Genomic DNA, 19,637 nt, shown 5'->3' with positions numbered 1-19,637 from the left:
AAAGCAGCAGAAATTTTTCTTTAACCTTCCCCAGATTTGTGCCTCGAGACAATCCTGTCTCGGAGGTCTACAGACAATTCCTTTGACCTCTTGCTTGGTTTGTTTGGGACTTTTATGTCCTATCAACTGAATTTGCCACAGGTGGACTTCAACTGCAGAAACATCTCAAGGATGATCAGGGGAAACAGGATGATCAGAGGAAACAGAATGCGCCTAAGCTCAATTTTGCACATTCTGTGAATACTTATGTACATGTGCTTTCTCAGTTTTTTTTATTTGTAAGAAAATTTGCAAAAATCTCAAGTAAGCTTTTTTTCATGTTGTCATTATGGGGTGTTGTGTGTAGAATTCTGAGAAACAAATGAATGTAATCCATTTAGAATAAGGCTGTGACATAACAAAATGTGAAAAAAGTGATGTGCAGTGAATACTTTCCAGATGCGCTGTGTATATATACTTACACTTATGCAGACTTATACCCCCATCTCACCTACGCGGTTTGACTCACGGTGAGATGCGGAGTTAGGCACTGTGAGTCGCTGCGATTGCTCCGCTGGCGTTCCGCGAAGTTCTGTAAGGACCGCAAGCCTTCGCAAGGATTGGCGAAAAAATTCAACATGTTTAATTTTTTCGCGCGGAAAGATGGAAACGTACTCACAGCTCCAAAAACCCGCGGTGAATCACTGTACTTATGGCCACCGCGCGAAACCGCGTATGTGAGATAGGGGTATAACAGTATAACCAGTTCAACACATTGTTCATCAAGTTATACATGGCCTTACAGAGGGCATATCGGTTTATGAGTGTGTGTGTGTGTGTGTGTGTAGGAATGGAGGAGGCCCACTGTGACCGTACAGAGTATCTCAGCTCATACGGACTCAACGTTAATGAGCTTACGCTTATCCCGGGATCATCTGGAAGGTTGCGCCCTAAAAATCAGAGCCTGCCATGTAAGAGACACCACACACACACACACATATCCATAAACACAGTTATTCTAAGCACTTACCAAGCCATGTCTTTTCTTTCAGACGACCCAAAAGAGCTTGTGGCTAATTTAACAGTAAGTGCATGAAGTTATAGATCTCATTTAGCTCTCCACCATGTTTCTGATTGCCTTATTACATCTTGCTCTGTGTGTGGTGTGTGTGTCCTGTTTTGCAGTGTAAAATGCCCAATCAGCACTTTAAGGCCTATCTGAAGCAGGACCTGCCCAAACGCCTGCACTACGCCAAGAATCGCAGGATAGAGGATGTTCACCTGCTCATGGAGAGGAAGTGGCTCGTAGCCATGTATGTACTGGGGATCTCTCTGTGTGAACAGATGTGTGTGTGTTTAGGTTTGAAGACATGCTCGATTTAAACGCTGGTGTGTGTGTGTGTGTGTGTGTTCCAGGAACCGGTTACCCGGCAGCTGTGGCTATTTTGGAGATCACGGCTTTGATAACAAAATGAACAGCATGCAGGTGTGTGTGTTCCGTTTGATGCAGATGTGAAGCCCTAATAAATAATTTCTTAAGCTGAGTTTCCTCCCTTTTTCCTTCGTAGACAATCTTTTTGGGATACGGGCCGAGTTTCAAGTTCAGGACGGAAGTTCCTGCCTTTGAGAATATTGAGCTTTACAACGTAATGTGTGGTGAGATGTTATATCTGATTGTGGATCACTTTTATCTGGAAATTGTTCCAGACAGTGTTCCTACTGGCAAGTGACAAGTCTGTTTGTAGAAATATTTAAAAGGTTAAAGCTAAAAAATAATCTAATGAGCTTTAATGTAATGAGTGATATTATTATTATTTCATGTTGAAGCCCAAGTACATGTATGTTCTGTATGGCAGAACTCTCTTTCTAACTTATTAATACAAAGAAAGTGTTACACCTAAACTGTTGTAAGGTTGAGTATCGTACGCTACCCTCCCTGTTCGATAACCGGAGGTTGAATCACAGGTAAGAAATCGAATAAGTAGTTCGGATAAAGATGAATCTTTGTCTTAAAACGACTCCAACGCGTTAAAATTCACTTATACCACGCTGTTATTTCAGCAGTGATATAAAATATAAACTAAGCCCAGAAAAAATATATTCCTTTTTAATTTTCTAAAAAAATTCTATTGGTGCAAGTCTTTGTTTACATTAAGCAAGTAGCTTATTTTAAATTCAAAATTCAACTTCTGTCACATACACAGTAATCCACAGTACGATACGCAGTGAAATGCTTAGACCTTAAAACAGATTATAATAGAATTACAATAGAAAATAAATATGGAATAAAATAAGAAATAATATACAGAAAAACTTTAGCTATGGAAAATATAGCTAAAGTTTGAAAAGTCGATTATTAAATCTGGCACATGCATCATGTTCATAACATCGCTTTCACTCAACATTTTGATTTGATTTACGGTGCAGGTTAAACTTCAGGCAGATATCTAAGTACTGCCAAAGTTTCATTAAACTCTGTCCAGCAGTCGATTTAAGACGCGCCCACAGTTGCAGTTTATAATCTGGCACATAACTGCTCATAACTTCACTTCTACTAAACATTTTTACTTCATTTATGGTCCAGGTCATACGTCAAACAGATACTAAATGACTGCAGAAGTTTGATTTACTTCTGACCAGCTGGTTTTGTGTTATGCTGTGACAAAATCTACCTGGACAGACAGACAGACATAACATTTTCAGAGCCTGGTTTTGGGTTCTCCAATGTATGAAACGTAAAGATATCATTAAAAAAGCTAATCAGTGTTGGGTTGTTTGATTCACATGCTAGGTACGGTATTAAATATTGTGCTAGCCGGTTAGCAAAACAAGTTTGTAGCGATAAAGGATAGGTCAGATGGTTAATTCAAGCCAGTTGTTTTCATTGATCACTTTATTGCATCATACCTAATTTGCGTACAATATTGGTTTAGTGCGTTGTCACTTGCTAGTAGGAACTTAGTGTTATGAACAGTAATATAACATTAAAATATTTCCTGTGTGTGTGTAGACCTCCTGGGCTTGACTCCCGCACCTAATAACGGCACACACGGCAGTCTGAACGCCATGCTCAAAGACCCTCCGTACACACCCATACAGCCGGACGAAGTGACATCACCAAAACCTCTGGATTCTACTGAGACTTCGCTGGCTTTCTACAACCTGGGCTGCAGCTGTGATGATGAGGTCTCACACACAAACACACACATGCACATATTCAGAGCTTCTTTATATATATATTTACTGTAGGTGTTGAGCATTCAGTTCATCATCCCACCTTCTAGCTAGTCTTCATACTTCAAACACCAGATGCTAACCTGGGAACATGTGCTTCCTCTGATGTGTGTGTGAAGCCAGTGCATGGTTCTGTACTGCTGGCTACTAGATAAATTAGTAAAAAGTGAAAGGTTTGCCCTCTTCTACATACACGAATTGACTGATGTCGCTCTGACTGTTGCACAACTTGTGCATTTATTCAAAGTTTATTTTAACTTAAAAAAAAAAAAAAAAGGCTGAGAAAAAAATAAATTGTTTTGCAGTTAAAAGAAAATGCTTAAAGGGTTATTGAGCTGTTGGATTGTTCAAGTTGGCAATTGAAAAAAGATTTTGTAACTAATTCAAGAAGGAAATCCAACACAGATTTTTGGCAGAATATGTTACCAGTCAGGGAACTAAAATCTGGTCCAGATATAAACAAAATAGGAACGCAAAGGAAAACACGCAAGGAAAATGTTAAGAGGTCAGGATAAAAAAATGTAAGCAATGTGGCCTTAAAATAGAAAATGCACAACAAAGCGAACGGAAGCAGGAGTTAATTTTTGTGAAAGAAGTGTACGAAATGGGCTGAATGAAATGGGATTTACATAAAGAAAAGCCAAATGAAAATCAGCACCAATACTTAAACTAAATATGAAATAAGATTACTGTCAGGGATGCTGTGTGTGGGCTGTAGGCGAATCATAAACGCAGAGGTGAAGCAGGAGAAACTCTAACTTAATGATGAAAACAAGACAAACAAACTCAAACCGTGGAACTATTTAAGAGCTAACTATGAAACTAAGACAAAACAGAACAGTTTATACAACTAAACTGAACAGCACTGGAACTATGGTAACCAGCATGACGCAGAAAAACACGGGGTAAACACAACCACCATTTAACTAAACAGTTTAACAGAACAGAACAGGAGCTAAGGAAACCGGAATAACACAAAAACATTAGTCAAACACAACATCCTTTCACAACAGATTAGAACAGATGTGAGACAAAGGACCAACTAAACACACGACTACTTATAACGAAACTAATTAGCTACCTCGGTTCGGGTGAGCGCTCCCATCACCTGACCGAGGTGCATTCTGGGATTTGCAGTTTAACAATAACCAAAACAAAAAAGACACAGAAAGGAGTCTCTAGGGGTATTCCCTGATGTTATCCCCCCGCAAAAGGCGCTACACCGGAGGTGCCAGACACCCTCCCCAAGGTCTTAGATCCATACTCCTGGCAGCAAGGCTTCAAAGTAGGTTCCCTGGGCAGGGTGGCAGGGCGAGAAAAACAGGATTGCCGCCAAAGCCGGGTGGCGAAGCGAGCACTGGATTGCCGCCAAGGCCATGTCCTCGATGACGGGCGGCAGAGGAAGTGGACATCTTCGAGGTCGGGCGGCGGAGGGAGCGCGACGTCCTCGAGGTCGGGCGGCGGAGGAGCTGGCACATGCCTTTCAGAGATTTTTGGCTCGACTTGGCCCCTTAGCAGGGCTCTCTGGCTCGGCTGGGCCCTCAGCAGGGCTCCTCACTTGCTTCTGCGCGCTCTATGTTGTTCCGCCGGATGGCAAGCCGACTGCCCACAAAGTCCGCTTGCCCCGTCAAAACATAAATTCATAGGTTAATGGTTTACAAATTACAAATTACATGAGACAATAAAATAAAATAAGCAATATGAAAATAAATATGTTGCATATGAAAAAATAGAAATATATATTTTTGCCTAAGGTTTATTATAATAGTCCAAGTTTTCATCATAAAAAATATTTATTTTTATTATATATAAATATTTATTTGCATATTCATGACAAACCCCTGAAAAATAAATGTGCCACAAAATAAACATTATACAAGAATTTGTATTAATGGTCTTGACGGCTGTCTCATGCCTAGGGTTTATTATAATAGTAATATCATATTTGATAATAATAAACCTATGAATTTATGTTCTAATATAATATTCGATAGCGATTATGTGTATATATATATATATATATATATATATGCAAGATACTTTCCTTTCCCACGTCAGTCAGTCATGCTCTTTAACCAATCAGATGTGACCTCGCCATTTCAACCAATCATAACCCGCCAGGCAACAAATTACTTATTGTATGTGTAAATGTGTATACAGTACTGTGCAAAAGACTTAGGCACATGCAAGTAAATGCTGTGGAGCACAGATGTCTTTAAAAATGACCAATGAAATTTTGGTGTGCTGAATCAAGTCATACATATCATGTGAAAACAGTAACTGATGTGAAAGTTTAAAGAGCCAGGCTTAAATACAGCCTCTTTTTGACATCATACTGAGAAATCTCCAGGAATATCCGCTTGCAAGCCAATGAAAATCTCCCTATGGAAAGAGGTTACCCTTGGTGCACTTCGCAAATTCCCAAATACATGGTACGTTTTGCTTTACCGCTGTCTCCTTAAGACGGAAAAAAACTAAACTCACTCATTCTCCTGTACGGGTCGACCCTTACATAACTCCTATGGCTTATGTGTGATTTTAAAAGTGTTTTTACACTTTTAATTTAAACCGAGATTGAGAGGGCATGCTGAACTGATCACGTCAGCTTCTTATGCAGACTCGGGCTGGGTCTTTTACCTTTGTCTTTATTTTTGATGCATGCTTTGTCTTTGGCCCTGATACCTTACCGGTGCTATCTAATGATGAATGCCGTCACCTGGCAACTGCGTGTCTAGATGGCTGCGGCACTGCCTGTGCCAGAACTCCGCAGGGATAAATTCGATGTTTCCTTCTCTTAAAATGTGATGTTTTCTTACTTAAAAATGAAGTCATAAAATAAATATGTATACCAAAAAACAAACAAACAAAAACAAAAAAAGCAAGCATAAATAGACAGGGTGCCTAAGACTTTTGCACAGCCCTGTACACCGTACATATAAAAAACCCTGGAACGTCGTTAAAATTTCGCAATCAGGTCTGTGCATGTTCTCGCCATGCTCGGTGGGTTTCATCTGGGTACACTGGTTTCCTTTCACAGTCCAAAGACATGCGGAAAAGGCTAATTTGTGTTTCCAAATTCTACACCATTACTTAAAATAATGTTTGAGAAATGATATTTATAATTTTTTTTATCAAATGGATCAATATCTTCCACATGTTGTTTTTGTAAACTATTTAAGACATTCCCAAATGTCTGCTATTATAGATATTGCATATTGTATTTTTTTCTCTTTCTCTCTCTGTTTGTTTACTTCCTACCGACTAGACTTTGTAAGAGAACTTTTTTTTTATTTTATCCCTGAATGTTAACAGTTAACGTTTGATTCTTCTCTGTTTATCTGTTCACAGAATATGATCAAGGAGAGTGAAGACAGATTTGTCGCAGACGACGCTGCTTTGTTTAACAGTTAAGCTCTTTATCATGTTGAAAAACCCAAGTCATTGCTGATGTGTGAGACATTCTTTGACAGCATACTGTATATGCATGTTTTAAGCGTGTAATTGTTCATTAGGGCCGGTCGTTAGACTCATACCTGAGTGTGTGTTTGTAGATGGAACCCACCTGCCATTTGGCCGGCCTGCCGTTCTGTTCCAGACATCGTACTCGTTACTGCAGCACTCGGACTATATCAGCGCATACAGTTACGAGCTGCAGATGCCCCTTTGGACAGCGTTTACCCTCACACCACAGGTACAAATCACACCTCCGTACATACTGTACCAGGGTACATGTGACATGCAATGAATTAAAGATGCTTCAAATCTTTGTTTTTTATTTCCTGAAGGAGCATGTGCGCTGAACTGTATGCATCAGTGTATACCGCTTTCTCAGTCGAGGTTTCATCCTCATAGCGTCTAAACAATGTTTTTTCATCATTGTCCTTTGGCTTGTTCAGTAGGAGTGAAAACCTGCATCCGTATTTCTGTAAATCTGCTCTGTGATGTTGTGTATTGCTTAACGCACTATATGGCGACACAGTGGCGTAGTGTTTCGCATTGTCACTTTGCACCTTCAGGGTGGTGCAGGTTCGAATCACACATCGGGTCTCTGTGCATGTTCTTCCCCGTGCTTGGTGGGTTTCCTCCGTGTACTACGTTTTCCTCCCACAGTCCAAAGACATGAGGTGTGCTCTGGAGTATACTTCACAGCCATGTTAAGTGTGATTCCAAACCGCGGGAAGTGAAAATGCTCAGTTCTAAGGGGTTCAGTTTGAAAGTGCAGACGGTGTAGGGAACAACTGGACAATGGGTCTTCACTTTACTGGAAAAGTGGATAAAAAATTTCCCATAAGTCATTGTGTCTTACTGGAGTGTGGAGAAAAAGTGGAGCTTATTATTTTTATTATTTATTATTATTTATATATATTATTTATATATTATATATATATATATATATAATTTATTTATTTATTATCATTATTATGAAAGACTACATTATATTAATAGGACACAATCATTTAAATCAATTAATCAAGAGATCCTTAGATATTGTAAAGGTTAATAATTTGTAAAAAAAAAAAATATATATATATATATATATATATATATATATATTTAATCCATTATTATAATTATTGTTATTATTAATAAAAATAATAATAATCATTAATAATTTATTTACATTTTATATATTGACGTTTCAATAGCATATGTTTTATACTGGTATCAATTTTTGTTTTAATAAATATTCAGGATTTAATGTCCCTAGTGTGAAATATCAACAGAAGCAACGACAGCTATCCGGATGTGCTTTTGTTCCCATGGTAACGCACAGAGAAAGTGACGCCTGCGCGGGTGACGTATGCAGGGTGTTCCGAATGGTGCAGTTTTGTCAAGGGAAGTTCCCTTCGCAGACATTCTCTGCAAAGAGAGTAGGGAGCACCCTGTGAAGTGCACTTTGGAATGGAACGCAGCTCTGCAGATTAGTTTAATTAGCGTTCCCAAATTGCTTGTGAAAGCAAGTGTGTGAATGTTGACCAGAGGTCCTACCACGATCATAAAAAATGGGAATAAATACAAAGGTCACCACTGGTCCCTGGCTGGACTACAGAGGTTCCTAGGTGGATGGATGAAAATGAGTGTGAACAGAAGGAACACAGATTTTTTTTTAAATATTTTATCTAATTCTATCTCTATCTACAGATAAAGAGCACTGCCCCACCATTCCCAGGTTCAGACTGCGTAAGAGCAGACGTGCGAATTCCTCCTGAGTACACCCAGACGTGCGACTCCGACAACCAGGATCTCAAGATCATCCGTGGATTCCTGTACCCACCTGGTCAGTCTCTCTCTCTCTCTCTCTCTCTCTCTCTCTCTTAGACGACAGTGACTAAATATCTGAGTAAATGAAGCATTGATTTTCAACAATATATTCACCCACACAACTGTAGACTATAGAAGTGGTGGTTCTTGTGTGTGGTTTCTCCACAGGTTTTGCGATCACTCCTGAATCCAGAAATGATGCGTCACTGATCACCAACACAGTGCCCATGTACCCTGCCTTTAAGAGTGAGTTGAGTATGCCATTGGCCAAGTAAATCCACCAGTAGTGCCGTGTTTTTTTTTGTTTTTTTGTTTTTTTATGTATTGTGCTAGAGCTAGAAAGACAATGGATACAATTTAAACTTTAACCATAAGTCTTGAGAGGGTTTAAATCTCACGTGTCCCTTGTAAGTGCTTTCGCCGGTCACCAGGGGTCAGCACAGGCACTCGGATGGGTCTGCATCTACGCAGCCCAATACACAGCAAGTGCTGATACACCATATGTTAGGACCAATTTACATCAAAGCCACTGTTCACTATTTCAGAAAATGTTTATTAGATTATTTTACGATATACACTAAATGTACAGTATGTTTTAAAACTTACTTGTGTACAGTAAATTCTGGTGTTTAAACAATGGAACTGCGCTATATATATTGTAATAAATTGCACACTGTAATACATGTGTCCATGATGTCCATGATGTTTTTGTATCAGGAAGTACAGTATCATGAGAAAATGTCATTACAGCCCTTTCAAGTATCTGATCTCAATTTCCTTTTAATCAGTGATATAAAGAATATCATGATTGGTAGTGAGCTTGATGTCTGCTGGAACTATAAATAGGACTTAGAGGAAGATGTATATAAATAAACCTGATAAATATATTTTTTGGCTTTAGATCCTGCGAACAGCAGCCGTTTAAACACTTTATTTTATTTCACCTTCATGACTGAAGTTGCTCAATAGTTCGGGACCTCCGATAACGAAAGCGAAGTCCAGATTAAGTTCCCCTGTTATACTGACGTTCCAGCCAACTTGTTAAGTTCCAGCCAATCCCTGCTATCTCTTATCACTTCAATGAGGATGAGTTTCCTCCCTGTTGAGTCTGGTTTCTCTCAAGGTTTCTTCCTATTCCCATCCCTATCGCAGGGAGTTTTTTTCTCGTCACCATCGCCCTCGGCTCGCTCATCAGGAACTATCTGATCGTTTTTGATTCATACGTATTTCCTAATTTTCTTTCTGATTATGTAAAGCGGCTTTGCATCAATGACCGGTGTTAAAAACGTGAATTTGAATTTTGTGTGTGTGTGTGTGCGTAGGAATATGGAGCTACCTGCAGATGATAGTGTTGAGGCGCTACACTGAAGAGAGAAACAGCATCAATGTTGTGACTGGACACATATTTGATTACGACTTTGATGGAGTGAGAGACACGGTGGAGAAAATCAAAGAGTAAGAAACACACACACACACACACACACACACACACACACACACACGCACACACACACACACACACCAGTTGATGTTCCATAATTATGTGCGTGTGCCTGTGTGTGTGTGCGCGTGTGCACGTGTGCGCGTGTGTGTGTGTGTGTGTGCTGCAGACATGCAGGCACCTCTGCCCCGGTCCCTACTCATTTCTACATGATAATAACAAACTGTGATGAAGAAAATACAACAGTGGAGGAGTGTTCAGGATCAATTTCCAGCGTCTCTTTCATCCTCCCGCATCGCCCAGATAACTCTGAAAGCTGCAATGTGAGTCTCTGTATCTCTCACACACTTAAACGCACACTCAGACTAAATATGATCTGGATAATCAGGTATTTTTTTTCTGACTAACTAGGGGTTTCACATTGCACACTGGGTCATGTGAATTAGAAACCAGACATTTAAGGTGTTTAATCCCCATCAGAATCTCCATCAAACTGACATGATGGTGTGCAAGGTGACTTTATCATTGTCTAGTTATCCTTTACCATTCTTGATAGGTTGATATAAGATGAAAAAAATAAAACTGGTTGTAAAAAATAAGTGTATTGTATACTGTGTGTATGTGTATATGGTTTGGTTTCCTATAAGAGGATGGTTATTTAGATTTTTTTAAAAAGAGGACCAACGCCAGTGTTGGAAACGTACATAATATCCAGTATATTATGTATATATAAGACCTACATACTATTAGTGTTGGCAGGTTGCTGTCTATGAAGCAATAACGGATAAGATGCACACAATGTCCACAACGTTTCTAGGAAAACGCTACGCCCCTCTGAATCACGTTGCTTTCACACTTCAGGACTTTTCTATGGAATCTGCTCTCTGGAAACCACATATGAATGATAAATCACCTATACCCAAACATTGAATCCATTTGCTGGGATTATTATTTCCCCCAGCTGCCGTTCCTAACGGACATAAAATGCGGATCCATTTTTGTGGAGAATAGTACTGCTATTCCAGGAAGCTGCTCAAATCCCCAAAGTGTTTAATGTCCCACGCTGTCTCTAGTTCCTCTTTATAATCTGTGTACTTTCCCATCTTCTTGTATTCTGTAGCTTTGAACTGATCATCTTTTCCATATTACGTGGCACTGTTATTTCCTGCTACTCACTCATCTTTCGTTCCCAAAGTCAGCTGGCGGGTTATTCCGATTTTTTAAATATTTTATTCTGGCGTACCCGTAGTTTTACATCGGAAAAGATCCAAAGGATGTTCAGATATTATGAAATGAGAATATATATATATATATATTTTTTTTTTTTATGGTTAGAGGTTGGGAATACTGGGTAATAGCTATTATTTGTAGTTCGTTCAGAAGTTGAGAGGGGATTTTTTCATCACATCTGGATAGGTTTAGGACAAATTCAGCAATATACAGAATTTCAGTTAGAAATTACAGCAAATGCTCATGTCTCAGGTCTTTCTTCCTGATTTTCTCCCCAATTCATTGTTTGCCAATTCCCGCCCACTGGAGAGGATAAAGACACGTGTCTCATCTGGAAACTGTGGTTAGAGCCAACTTCTCCATCACAGGGAGTTGCAGGAAAACATTATCTTTTCTCCTCCTAACATACAGTATCATGAGCTCACAGGAACCCACTATTAGTTGTCAATCCTTACATGGCTAATTGTAGGTTTTGGCCGCGGATAGATACTGTATGGCGTTGTTGGACTTTCCATGCTTTTTTCATTGCAGTAAAATATTTTCCAGTTGCACTATTATGAGAAAAAGTATTGCGTATTTACAAATGTGACGTAAGTCAGTACAGATGACATCACTTGGTCAAAAAGAGTTCAGCCAAAAAAAAAAAAAAAAAGGAAACTGCTGGAATTTGGTTAAGAACTACTATATAGTGCATCATTATATTATTCAATATGATATTCTTAATGGTGGTTATAAATAGTTAATAATAATAGTTAAGACAGCATTTCACATTATATCTATAGCATGATGTAGGATTCAAATGGAAATTCTATGGTGAGAAATGTGTACATGGTCGTGTCCCAGGCACCATCTGGCTTTGTCCTTCTCCTCATTAGTCAGACTGATCAATGTATTAAATTCATGGTTATTTTCTTATTCACACACAATACTAAGAAACAAAGGAAGAGTTTAAAATATTTAATCGCACTCACACTCACTCATCCTTTATACCGCTTCATCCTGTATTCAGGGTCGCGGGGACATGGAGTTTATCCCAGGAGTCTTAGGGCACGAGGCAGGGTCTGATCATAATCAGAGATCACTTAAACTCTTGGTGAAGCTGCAGTGGGATAAAAAAATCACCTGGAAAAATCAGAGCTGTGTTTAATAGGGAAGTATAAGTAGGCATTTCTACAAATAATGTGGTGAGAACTCACAGGATTAGATTCAAACAGCTCATGGAAAAAACACTTGTTGGTGAGACTAATCAGGACAAAATGCTTCAGTTTGCTGGGGAGCATAAAGATTGGACCTTGGAGCAATAGAAAAAGGTCATGTGGTCTGATGAGTCCAGACTGAGTCCATTCCATCGAGAGATGGACGTGTCAGGTTGAGAAGGGAAGCGCATAAAGTGATGCACCCATCATGCATAATGCCCACTCTACAAGCCTCTCCAGTCAGTGTTATGATCCGTAGTTGCTTCATTTGGTGAGGTCTAAGCTCAGCAATATTATGTGGCAATAAAATAAAGTTAGCTGACAACCTGAATGCACTGAATGACGGCATCAAAGGAGTTTTTCTTCCCTGATTGCATGGGCATATTTTAAGACATAAATAGTAAAATAGTTACTCTCGTAGGATAAGGAATAATTTTTACTTATAAACACCACATTGTGATTATACTGTATATATTAACACATATTGTGATGAAGTTCATTATTTTCTCTAATGTACTGATAAACATTAGACTTTCATATATTTTAGATTCATTACACACAACTGAAGTAGTTCAAGCCTTTTAATTATTTTAATATTGATGATTTTGGCATACAGCTCATGAAAACCCAAAATTTAAAAGCCTCAGGAATCTTTTGCAGGTGTTTAGAGTTAATTAGTTAATTCAGATGATTAGGTTAATAGCTCGTTTAGAGAACCTTTTCATGATATGCTAATTTTTTGAGAAGGACCTGTATATATACAGTTGCAAAAAATACTATGTGAACGCTTTGGGATTACGTGGGGTTTTGCATCAATCGAGTTGAGGTCAGGACTCCAGAAGGCGTATTTTGTTTTGTTGAAGCCATTCTTTTGTTGAATTACTTGTATTGTACTTGTACTTGTAACCAGTATGTTGGTGGCCTCCCGCAGAGAGGTGGGAGCGCACATGCCTACCACCCTCTGCTCCTCTTGGGAGGGGAGTGTAGCACCTTGTCCACTTCGAGTCTCTTGTGCGTTGAGCTTGTCACTGCGAGTTGGAGCCAGCGGCCATAAGATAACTTCAGCTGTAAAACTCTGTGGCTGCATGAGAGCAGGAGAGCCCACAGTGTGCTAGGATCTCTGCCTTCAGTCGCTCGTACTGATCGGCCTCCTCTTCTGAGAGCGAGAAATATGCTCGTGCCCCGCCCATCAGCAGTGGGATTAAGACGGTCCAGTCTTGCTGCAGCCAGCCCTCTCGTTTCTCGGTGCGCTCAAAGGTTTGCAAGTATGCCTAGACGCCATCGTGGGGGGACAGCCTTGTCAGTAGCCGCTGTGCCTCTTTCCAAGGTGTTCACCCCCACGCTGCTGCAGCTGGGAGAGCTCTGTGGTGGTGGCCTGTAGCTCCTGCGCAACTGTTCAGAGAGCCGCATTCTCCACCAATTTAAAGCCGTTAAGCAGAAAGATCTTTGCAGTGCTCGAACAAGTCCGCTTTATTTTCTCTCCTTTTTTTCACAAACAAAATTGAAAGCAGTGGCCCTATGTTATTTGTGCAGTGCAGGTGATGAACAACAGCAGTGAGGAGCAGCACAAGGCTCTCCAGGGCTCTCGGAGTCTAAAAAGAAAGACAAAAGAGTTTTGTTGAGTGCGTAACATTACACTCACCGGAAAGGCTATCTGGCCTCCTTTTATAGCTCCTCTCTGACTATCAGACGGTGAGTGGTAATGGGAAGCCGGCCCTGCAGGATTACGATGCCCCGTCTCTTTCCTAAGTGCCTTAACGTTGGCCATGGCCTTGAACTTGACCTGGTTTTGCAGTGCATGAGGAGCTGTGTTGTAAGCAGAGCTGGTGTAAGGCCCGCCATCACAGTATATATACACCATAGCCAAAGCTAAAGGTGGTTAAATTAAATAATAGAGTGAGCAGTGTACTGTAGATTACAAAGCAGGGTGGTAAAGGTACAGTATAATCATGAAGAGGTGACACTTTATATTCCAACCAGATGTTATTAAAACTAATGTGAAAGAATGTGAAAAGAACTTAACCTAACCCCAAAAAGAATACTTGACCCCACTATTGGATCATTGTATTAGCTATAGCTATAGCTATAATGGCAGTTCTACTCTCTTAGGACTCACTTAGGACTCGTAGGAAGGGAAGAATGAACTTTAAATTGTAGGCCTACTAAACTTATTAAATAAATAGATTTTAGACAACAACATCTTATTATAGGTCAACCAGCCAGGAGTTTCATGACAAACATAATTTAACTAAAGGACATATTAAGCAACAAACTCTAATAATAATTAAGCCAATCTTAACAATAAAGATTTACCCTGTCTGGTTATAGATTCGTTAACTGACTATTTATCTCGCTGATGGCCATGGACAGGTGTTGCCATAATAACTAAATACGGAGCTGCCATTAAAACATTCTTAAAAACTCCGTAGCTGATCTTTGACCTTTGCTGCTTTTGCTTCTCAGAGTTCGGAGGAGCCATCTCAGTGGGTGGAGGAGATCCTGCGCACACACACGGCTCGCATACGTGACGTGGAATTGCTCACCGGACTAGATTTCTACCGCTCCATCTCGCTGCCCTACACAAGCACACTTGCTCTGAAAACCTATCTTCACACTTTCGAGGAAAACATCTAACCACTGGTGGAGCAACATCAGTACACACCACTTCACCTCTCTTCCTGGATCTGCTGATCATTTGGTGTATAGTTTTTATACAGTGTGTCATATTTATTGCTCATTTCAAATATGATGGTACAATGTTCCAAACAGTTTAGACACTTTCGACTCACTAAACATATCTGTTATAGAGTGTGAAGTACATTGGGTTATTTTGAGTATCTTTGTGGTGTATGTTTGTGTTGGTGCATGTGTTTGCTAGCATGAGGAGAGGTTTTATGTGGAGATCAGTGCTCCGGATCACTCTGATAGTAATGTGACCACAGAGTTAAAGTTTCACATAAAGGGACTTCCAGCAAGGCATGTGCTTTAGTCCCTTTCATGACAGTTTACAATGTTACTACAATAATATATTTGCAGAATTACCACACTTACATGTTCTTAAAGGGGGAGCCATCTGCTGGCTATGAAGTGAATCACAATATTACTTTTTTTTTTTCTTTTTTTTTACAATCCTTCCCCTTTTCCATCAACTAACCCCACCCTGTTTTGTTGAAACATTGTATGCCTCGTGCGTGGAAGCTAATTTCTGGGCCGGACGAGAAATGCAAATAGACACCTTAATAAGAAAAAGAACCTAGTGATATTCTACACATCATTATTGTGGATCAGTTTTCCCTAAAAACTGTGTTTAAGATTATATGACTACTATAACTACAAATGCATTTTAAAAAGTCCAGCAAAGCTGTGGAGCATTGCAGTTGGATCTTTAAAGCTCTTTAGCTCATTAGTGTACACCATGCGTTTTATAACCAAGGTTTTTTGTAGCACCTGTACAGGCTATGGTGTGCTTTGAAAAAAAAAACCCTGTTTTCTGGCATATGTACATACAGTACAGAGAAATCCATATGCCAGCTTGTTCAGTGTTTAGGGTCTCTGCCCTGGAGTGCTTAGAGTCTGATAGTTCTATCCTAATGGTGCCAATTCTCTTGTATTCAAATGCAAATTAACCAGCAAACCCTGCTCGATAACTAACGCTACCTACTGAGCTAATAGATGTATATTTAGGATTAAGCTACCAAGCAAAAATTAACAACTGGAATGCCTTCTACATACACACATTTTGACTATTATAGCTAAGAGAAACTGTTAACCTATGGAGTAATTATATTTTGGAATTATTATATTTCAATATTTTCTTTGAATTTATTTTTAACTATTATATTATATTATATAATATTATATTATATAATATTATATTATATTATATTGTGTGTTGCATGTGTGTTATATTTGTTAGTTATGCAATAGTGACAAATTAAAGGAAAATCTGACAAAAATTGTGTTAGTTAGTCTTGTTAGTTGGTTCCACTCTGGAGCTGTACTGAAGCAATAAAAACTTTAAAAAAAAGTTCTCCTAAAAGAGGTTGGTGTTTATATTCAAATCACAATGCCACAGCCATCCGTGGCCAGGAGTCCAAGAGAGTTAAATCATTTAAGGAGGGTTGGTATACAGGTAGCCTCTGCTCTTGGGTGTCTATGAGCTCATGCTTACAGAATAACACTTGCTTCTCAGTGTGCTACACCATCCCTGGTGAGAATTGGTTTAAAAAGGTGTGCCTGTCCTCCTATGAGACATGGTGGCTTCAGTCCTCACTGGTTGGTTGCTGTGTCATAGGGCAGACTTTATTGATGTTTAATGACGGTGACTGTGATGCCTAACACATCACACCATAAAACCCCATGGGGTTGAGATCTGGTGGCTGTGAAAAGCATTTGGATTATTATATTTTCATTCTGTGTACAGCGGCAGGGCAATTCTGGACAAAACCACTCCCAAAAAAAAAAAAAAAAAAACATAAAAATGGTTCATGATACATGGAAGCTAATCATTTCAATGAATGTTAGATTTGGAGTGTGACCTTGCTCTAGAGTGCATGGAAAGATGTTATAACACAGTTACAGTGCATGGAGTCCCTAATTAAAAAGGCAATGATGAGAAGCTTCCACCGGTCTGTGAAGATATGGAGAAATGCCTTATTGGTCACCAGAACTCGTGTCGAGATAATATCTTTTTGAAAAACCACGTTTTTTACAGTTCCAGAATTCTATGGAAGCTGCATTGTGAATTAAAGATGTCCAGCCATAACATTACAATGCGAAGCATCAAGCCCAGCAGCTTTGGCCCTCACGGCATGACTCCACAAGACCTCGGCTTTTTTATTCTTTTGAGTGGGGTGGGGCCTCTGAGGTTTAGACTTGTTCTTCTGGTGCATCCTATGAGTACTCAATCGGATTAAGATCTGGGGTATTTTAGCGGGAAGGGGGTGGTGTCCTGGAGCTCTTTGCCTGCTGTGCAGCCTGGGTGTTCTGGTGCCTTTCTTACACGGCCAACATTGATTTCTTACTATGATTTGCTCCGCTTTTTCATTGGATTGGAGATCTTTTTTTTTCTCCAGGCATAGGTGAGCCATGGATGTCAATAATCTTGTCACCAATTTACTGGTATATAATAGATAATCAATGCTAATGTGTTATTGTTATGCAGTGTTACAATATGTTATAGCTGATCAGTGTTTGTATGTATATATAATTTATTCTAGCTAGAAATGTACATACAGCATGCTACTTATCAAGTTGCACCACATTAGCTAGATAAATGTATCTACAGGAATGCATTTGTTCATTACATTTAATAGACTAAAACAAGCTAGAATTTTGACTTCCCAAACCTGAAAGAAAATTCACTTTTGATAATAGCAGTATCAATAATTAAATAATGATTCGATTCGAAAAAAATCTGTCCTTGCCTAGGGTTGGATCAGTGTGGGTGTGTTATCAGTTTTAGTTCTCTTGTACCTGGAAATTTTGCCTGAAGAACTATAAAATGATAACCAAGTGATTACTTCGGCTATCAAAGGAAGGCCATTAACCACCAAAGATAATAAGTGCCCTATCTTTACAGACTTGGTGAATGAAAAGCCACTGATAATGAAGCTGTAAATGAACTTTACTTCCAAAGAAGCTACTGCCGGTAACGATAGAATATCGAACTATAAAATACGGCCTATAAAGTAATACGTGCTTTTAGAAGTATTTTATATAATCAGATTATACAGTAAACTCTACGTACTGTAGCTCCAACTCTAACAGCATGATAGTGACTTTAGCAGATAGTGACAGGCTAAACCACTTTAAATCGTTAAAACTAAGTCCCTGTATTAACTTCTATACCTAAAACACAAGTACAGACATTTGTTCATAAGGACCTTATACTGGACGTGAGAGTGGCATCATGTTGCAGTGCTTGCATGACTTACACCAGTCATTAGCATTCAAGATACAAATGATTTAATAAATACCAAATCTTAACATACGGATGGTAGCTTACTGAGGAAGAAAAACAATAAGAGGGCAAATTGATTAACAAGAACATTTTTCCTTATTTTTACATCTAAATACCATAAATGAAAGAGGATTGGGAAAGTGTACTGTTGTGTTAGAAATGTGGGGGATTTAAAATGACTAACTAATAATGAATGCTATTAACAAGTTACAGTAACTAGCCAGTACCAAACACCAGGGTCCACTTATACATGCAATGGTTTTAGAGCGTACTGTATAATTAGATGCTATAGTGGGCAAACTACACACATCCTGTACTTGAGTAAAATTAGATAGACACTCCAAGTCAAATATTACTTGAGTAAAAATAGTTCTCCATTTACATTTTTATTTGAGAAAAAGTACAAAAGTACTCACCTTCAAATTATAAGGATTAAAAAGATCGGTAGCGGCAGCGGTAGCATGGTGGCTTAATGGTTGGCACTGTTGCCTCGCACCACCAGGGTCCAGGTTTGATTCTGGTCTCGTGTCTGTGTTCACGAGTTTGCGTGTCCTTCCTGTGCTTGGTGGGTTTCCTCCACGAACTCCGGTTTCCTTCCACAGTCCAAAGACATGCAGATTAGAATAATTGGTGTTCCCAATTTGACCTGTCCAGGGTGTACCCTGCCTTGTGCCCTAAGTCTCTTGGGATTGGCTGCAGGCCCCTGTGACAGTGTATACAGGATAAAGTGGTAAAAACAATGAGTGAGTACTCCATTATGGTTATGTAACACAACAGAAATGTGCAGATGTTTAGTAAAATACAATGTATAGACATTTGTTGTAAGATGTAGTGGGGTAAAAGTAAAAAATAATACACTGAAAATAGTACTTAAGTAAAGTATAGATGCATGAAAACTGTACTTAAGTAAAGGAACTCAGTAGATGTATTTGGTTATTGCGCATTTTGGTCCACTAGAAGACAGGTATGTCCAAGTATGACCAACCCCTACTTCTATTGAGTTTTTTCTGTAAGTAAGTCATTTACATTTTTATTTATAATTATGGCATTATCCAGAGCGACGTACGTAAGTGCTTTGAAATGTTCATCGTTAAACACATCCTTAGGTCCTGCTTCATTATGTACTGGCTAAGTATTATTACTGAAGCTAAATGTCTTTAGCTGCCGTTTAAACATCCCAAGTGACTCAGATTTTCAGACATATACAGGAAGCTTTTTCTATTACCTAATTGCTAAAACAGGAAATAATCCTAATGCATGCATTTTGCGTAATCTGAGAAAGAGTGATGCCGGACAAACATTGCTGGAAGATCAGAGGGTGCTGGTGTAGTGC

General features: G+C 39.2%; 1 protein-coding gene across 1 annotated transcript in view; it reads left to right on the top strand.

Moving 5' to 3' along the window:
* LOC128507468 (ectonucleotide pyrophosphatase/phosphodiesterase family member 2) overlaps window positions 1–16,298 on the top strand; it is a 28,454-nt gene extending 12,156 nt beyond the window's left edge. Inside the window, exons 13-25 of the mRNA XM_053478417.1 lie at window positions 828–950; window positions 1,032–1,063; window positions 1,165–1,292; window positions 1,396–1,465; window positions 1,548–1,635; window positions 2,990–3,165; window positions 6,562–6,619; window positions 6,765–6,904; window positions 8,356–8,491; window positions 8,644–8,721; window positions 9,798–9,930; window positions 10,086–10,239; window positions 14,806–16,298. Coding sequence (XP_053334392.1) covers window positions 828–950; window positions 1,032–1,063; window positions 1,165–1,292; window positions 1,396–1,465; window positions 1,548–1,635; window positions 2,990–3,165; window positions 6,562–6,619; window positions 6,765–6,904; window positions 8,356–8,491; window positions 8,644–8,721; window positions 9,798–9,930; window positions 10,086–10,239; window positions 14,806–14,976 — 1,487 coding nt within the window. The 3' untranslated portion in view covers window positions 14,977–16,298. The remainder of the gene's footprint in view (window positions 1–827; window positions 951–1,031; window positions 1,064–1,164; window positions 1,293–1,395; window positions 1,466–1,547; window positions 1,636–2,989; window positions 3,166–6,561; window positions 6,620–6,764; window positions 6,905–8,355; window positions 8,492–8,643; window positions 8,722–9,797; window positions 9,931–10,085; window positions 10,240–14,805) is intronic.
* The last annotated feature ends 3,339 nt before the right edge of the window (window positions 16,299–19,637 follow it).

Source organism: Clarias gariepinus, chromosome 2 (assembly GCF_024256425.1).
Source record: "Clarias gariepinus isolate MV-2021 ecotype Netherlands chromosome 2, CGAR_prim_01v2, whole genome shotgun sequence".
Taxonomy (NCBI): Eukaryota; Metazoa; Chordata; class Actinopteri; order Siluriformes; family Clariidae; genus Clarias; species Clarias gariepinus.
The sequence above is the reverse complement of the archived record's forward strand: the minus strand, read 5'-3'. Positions and strand labels throughout refer to the sequence as shown.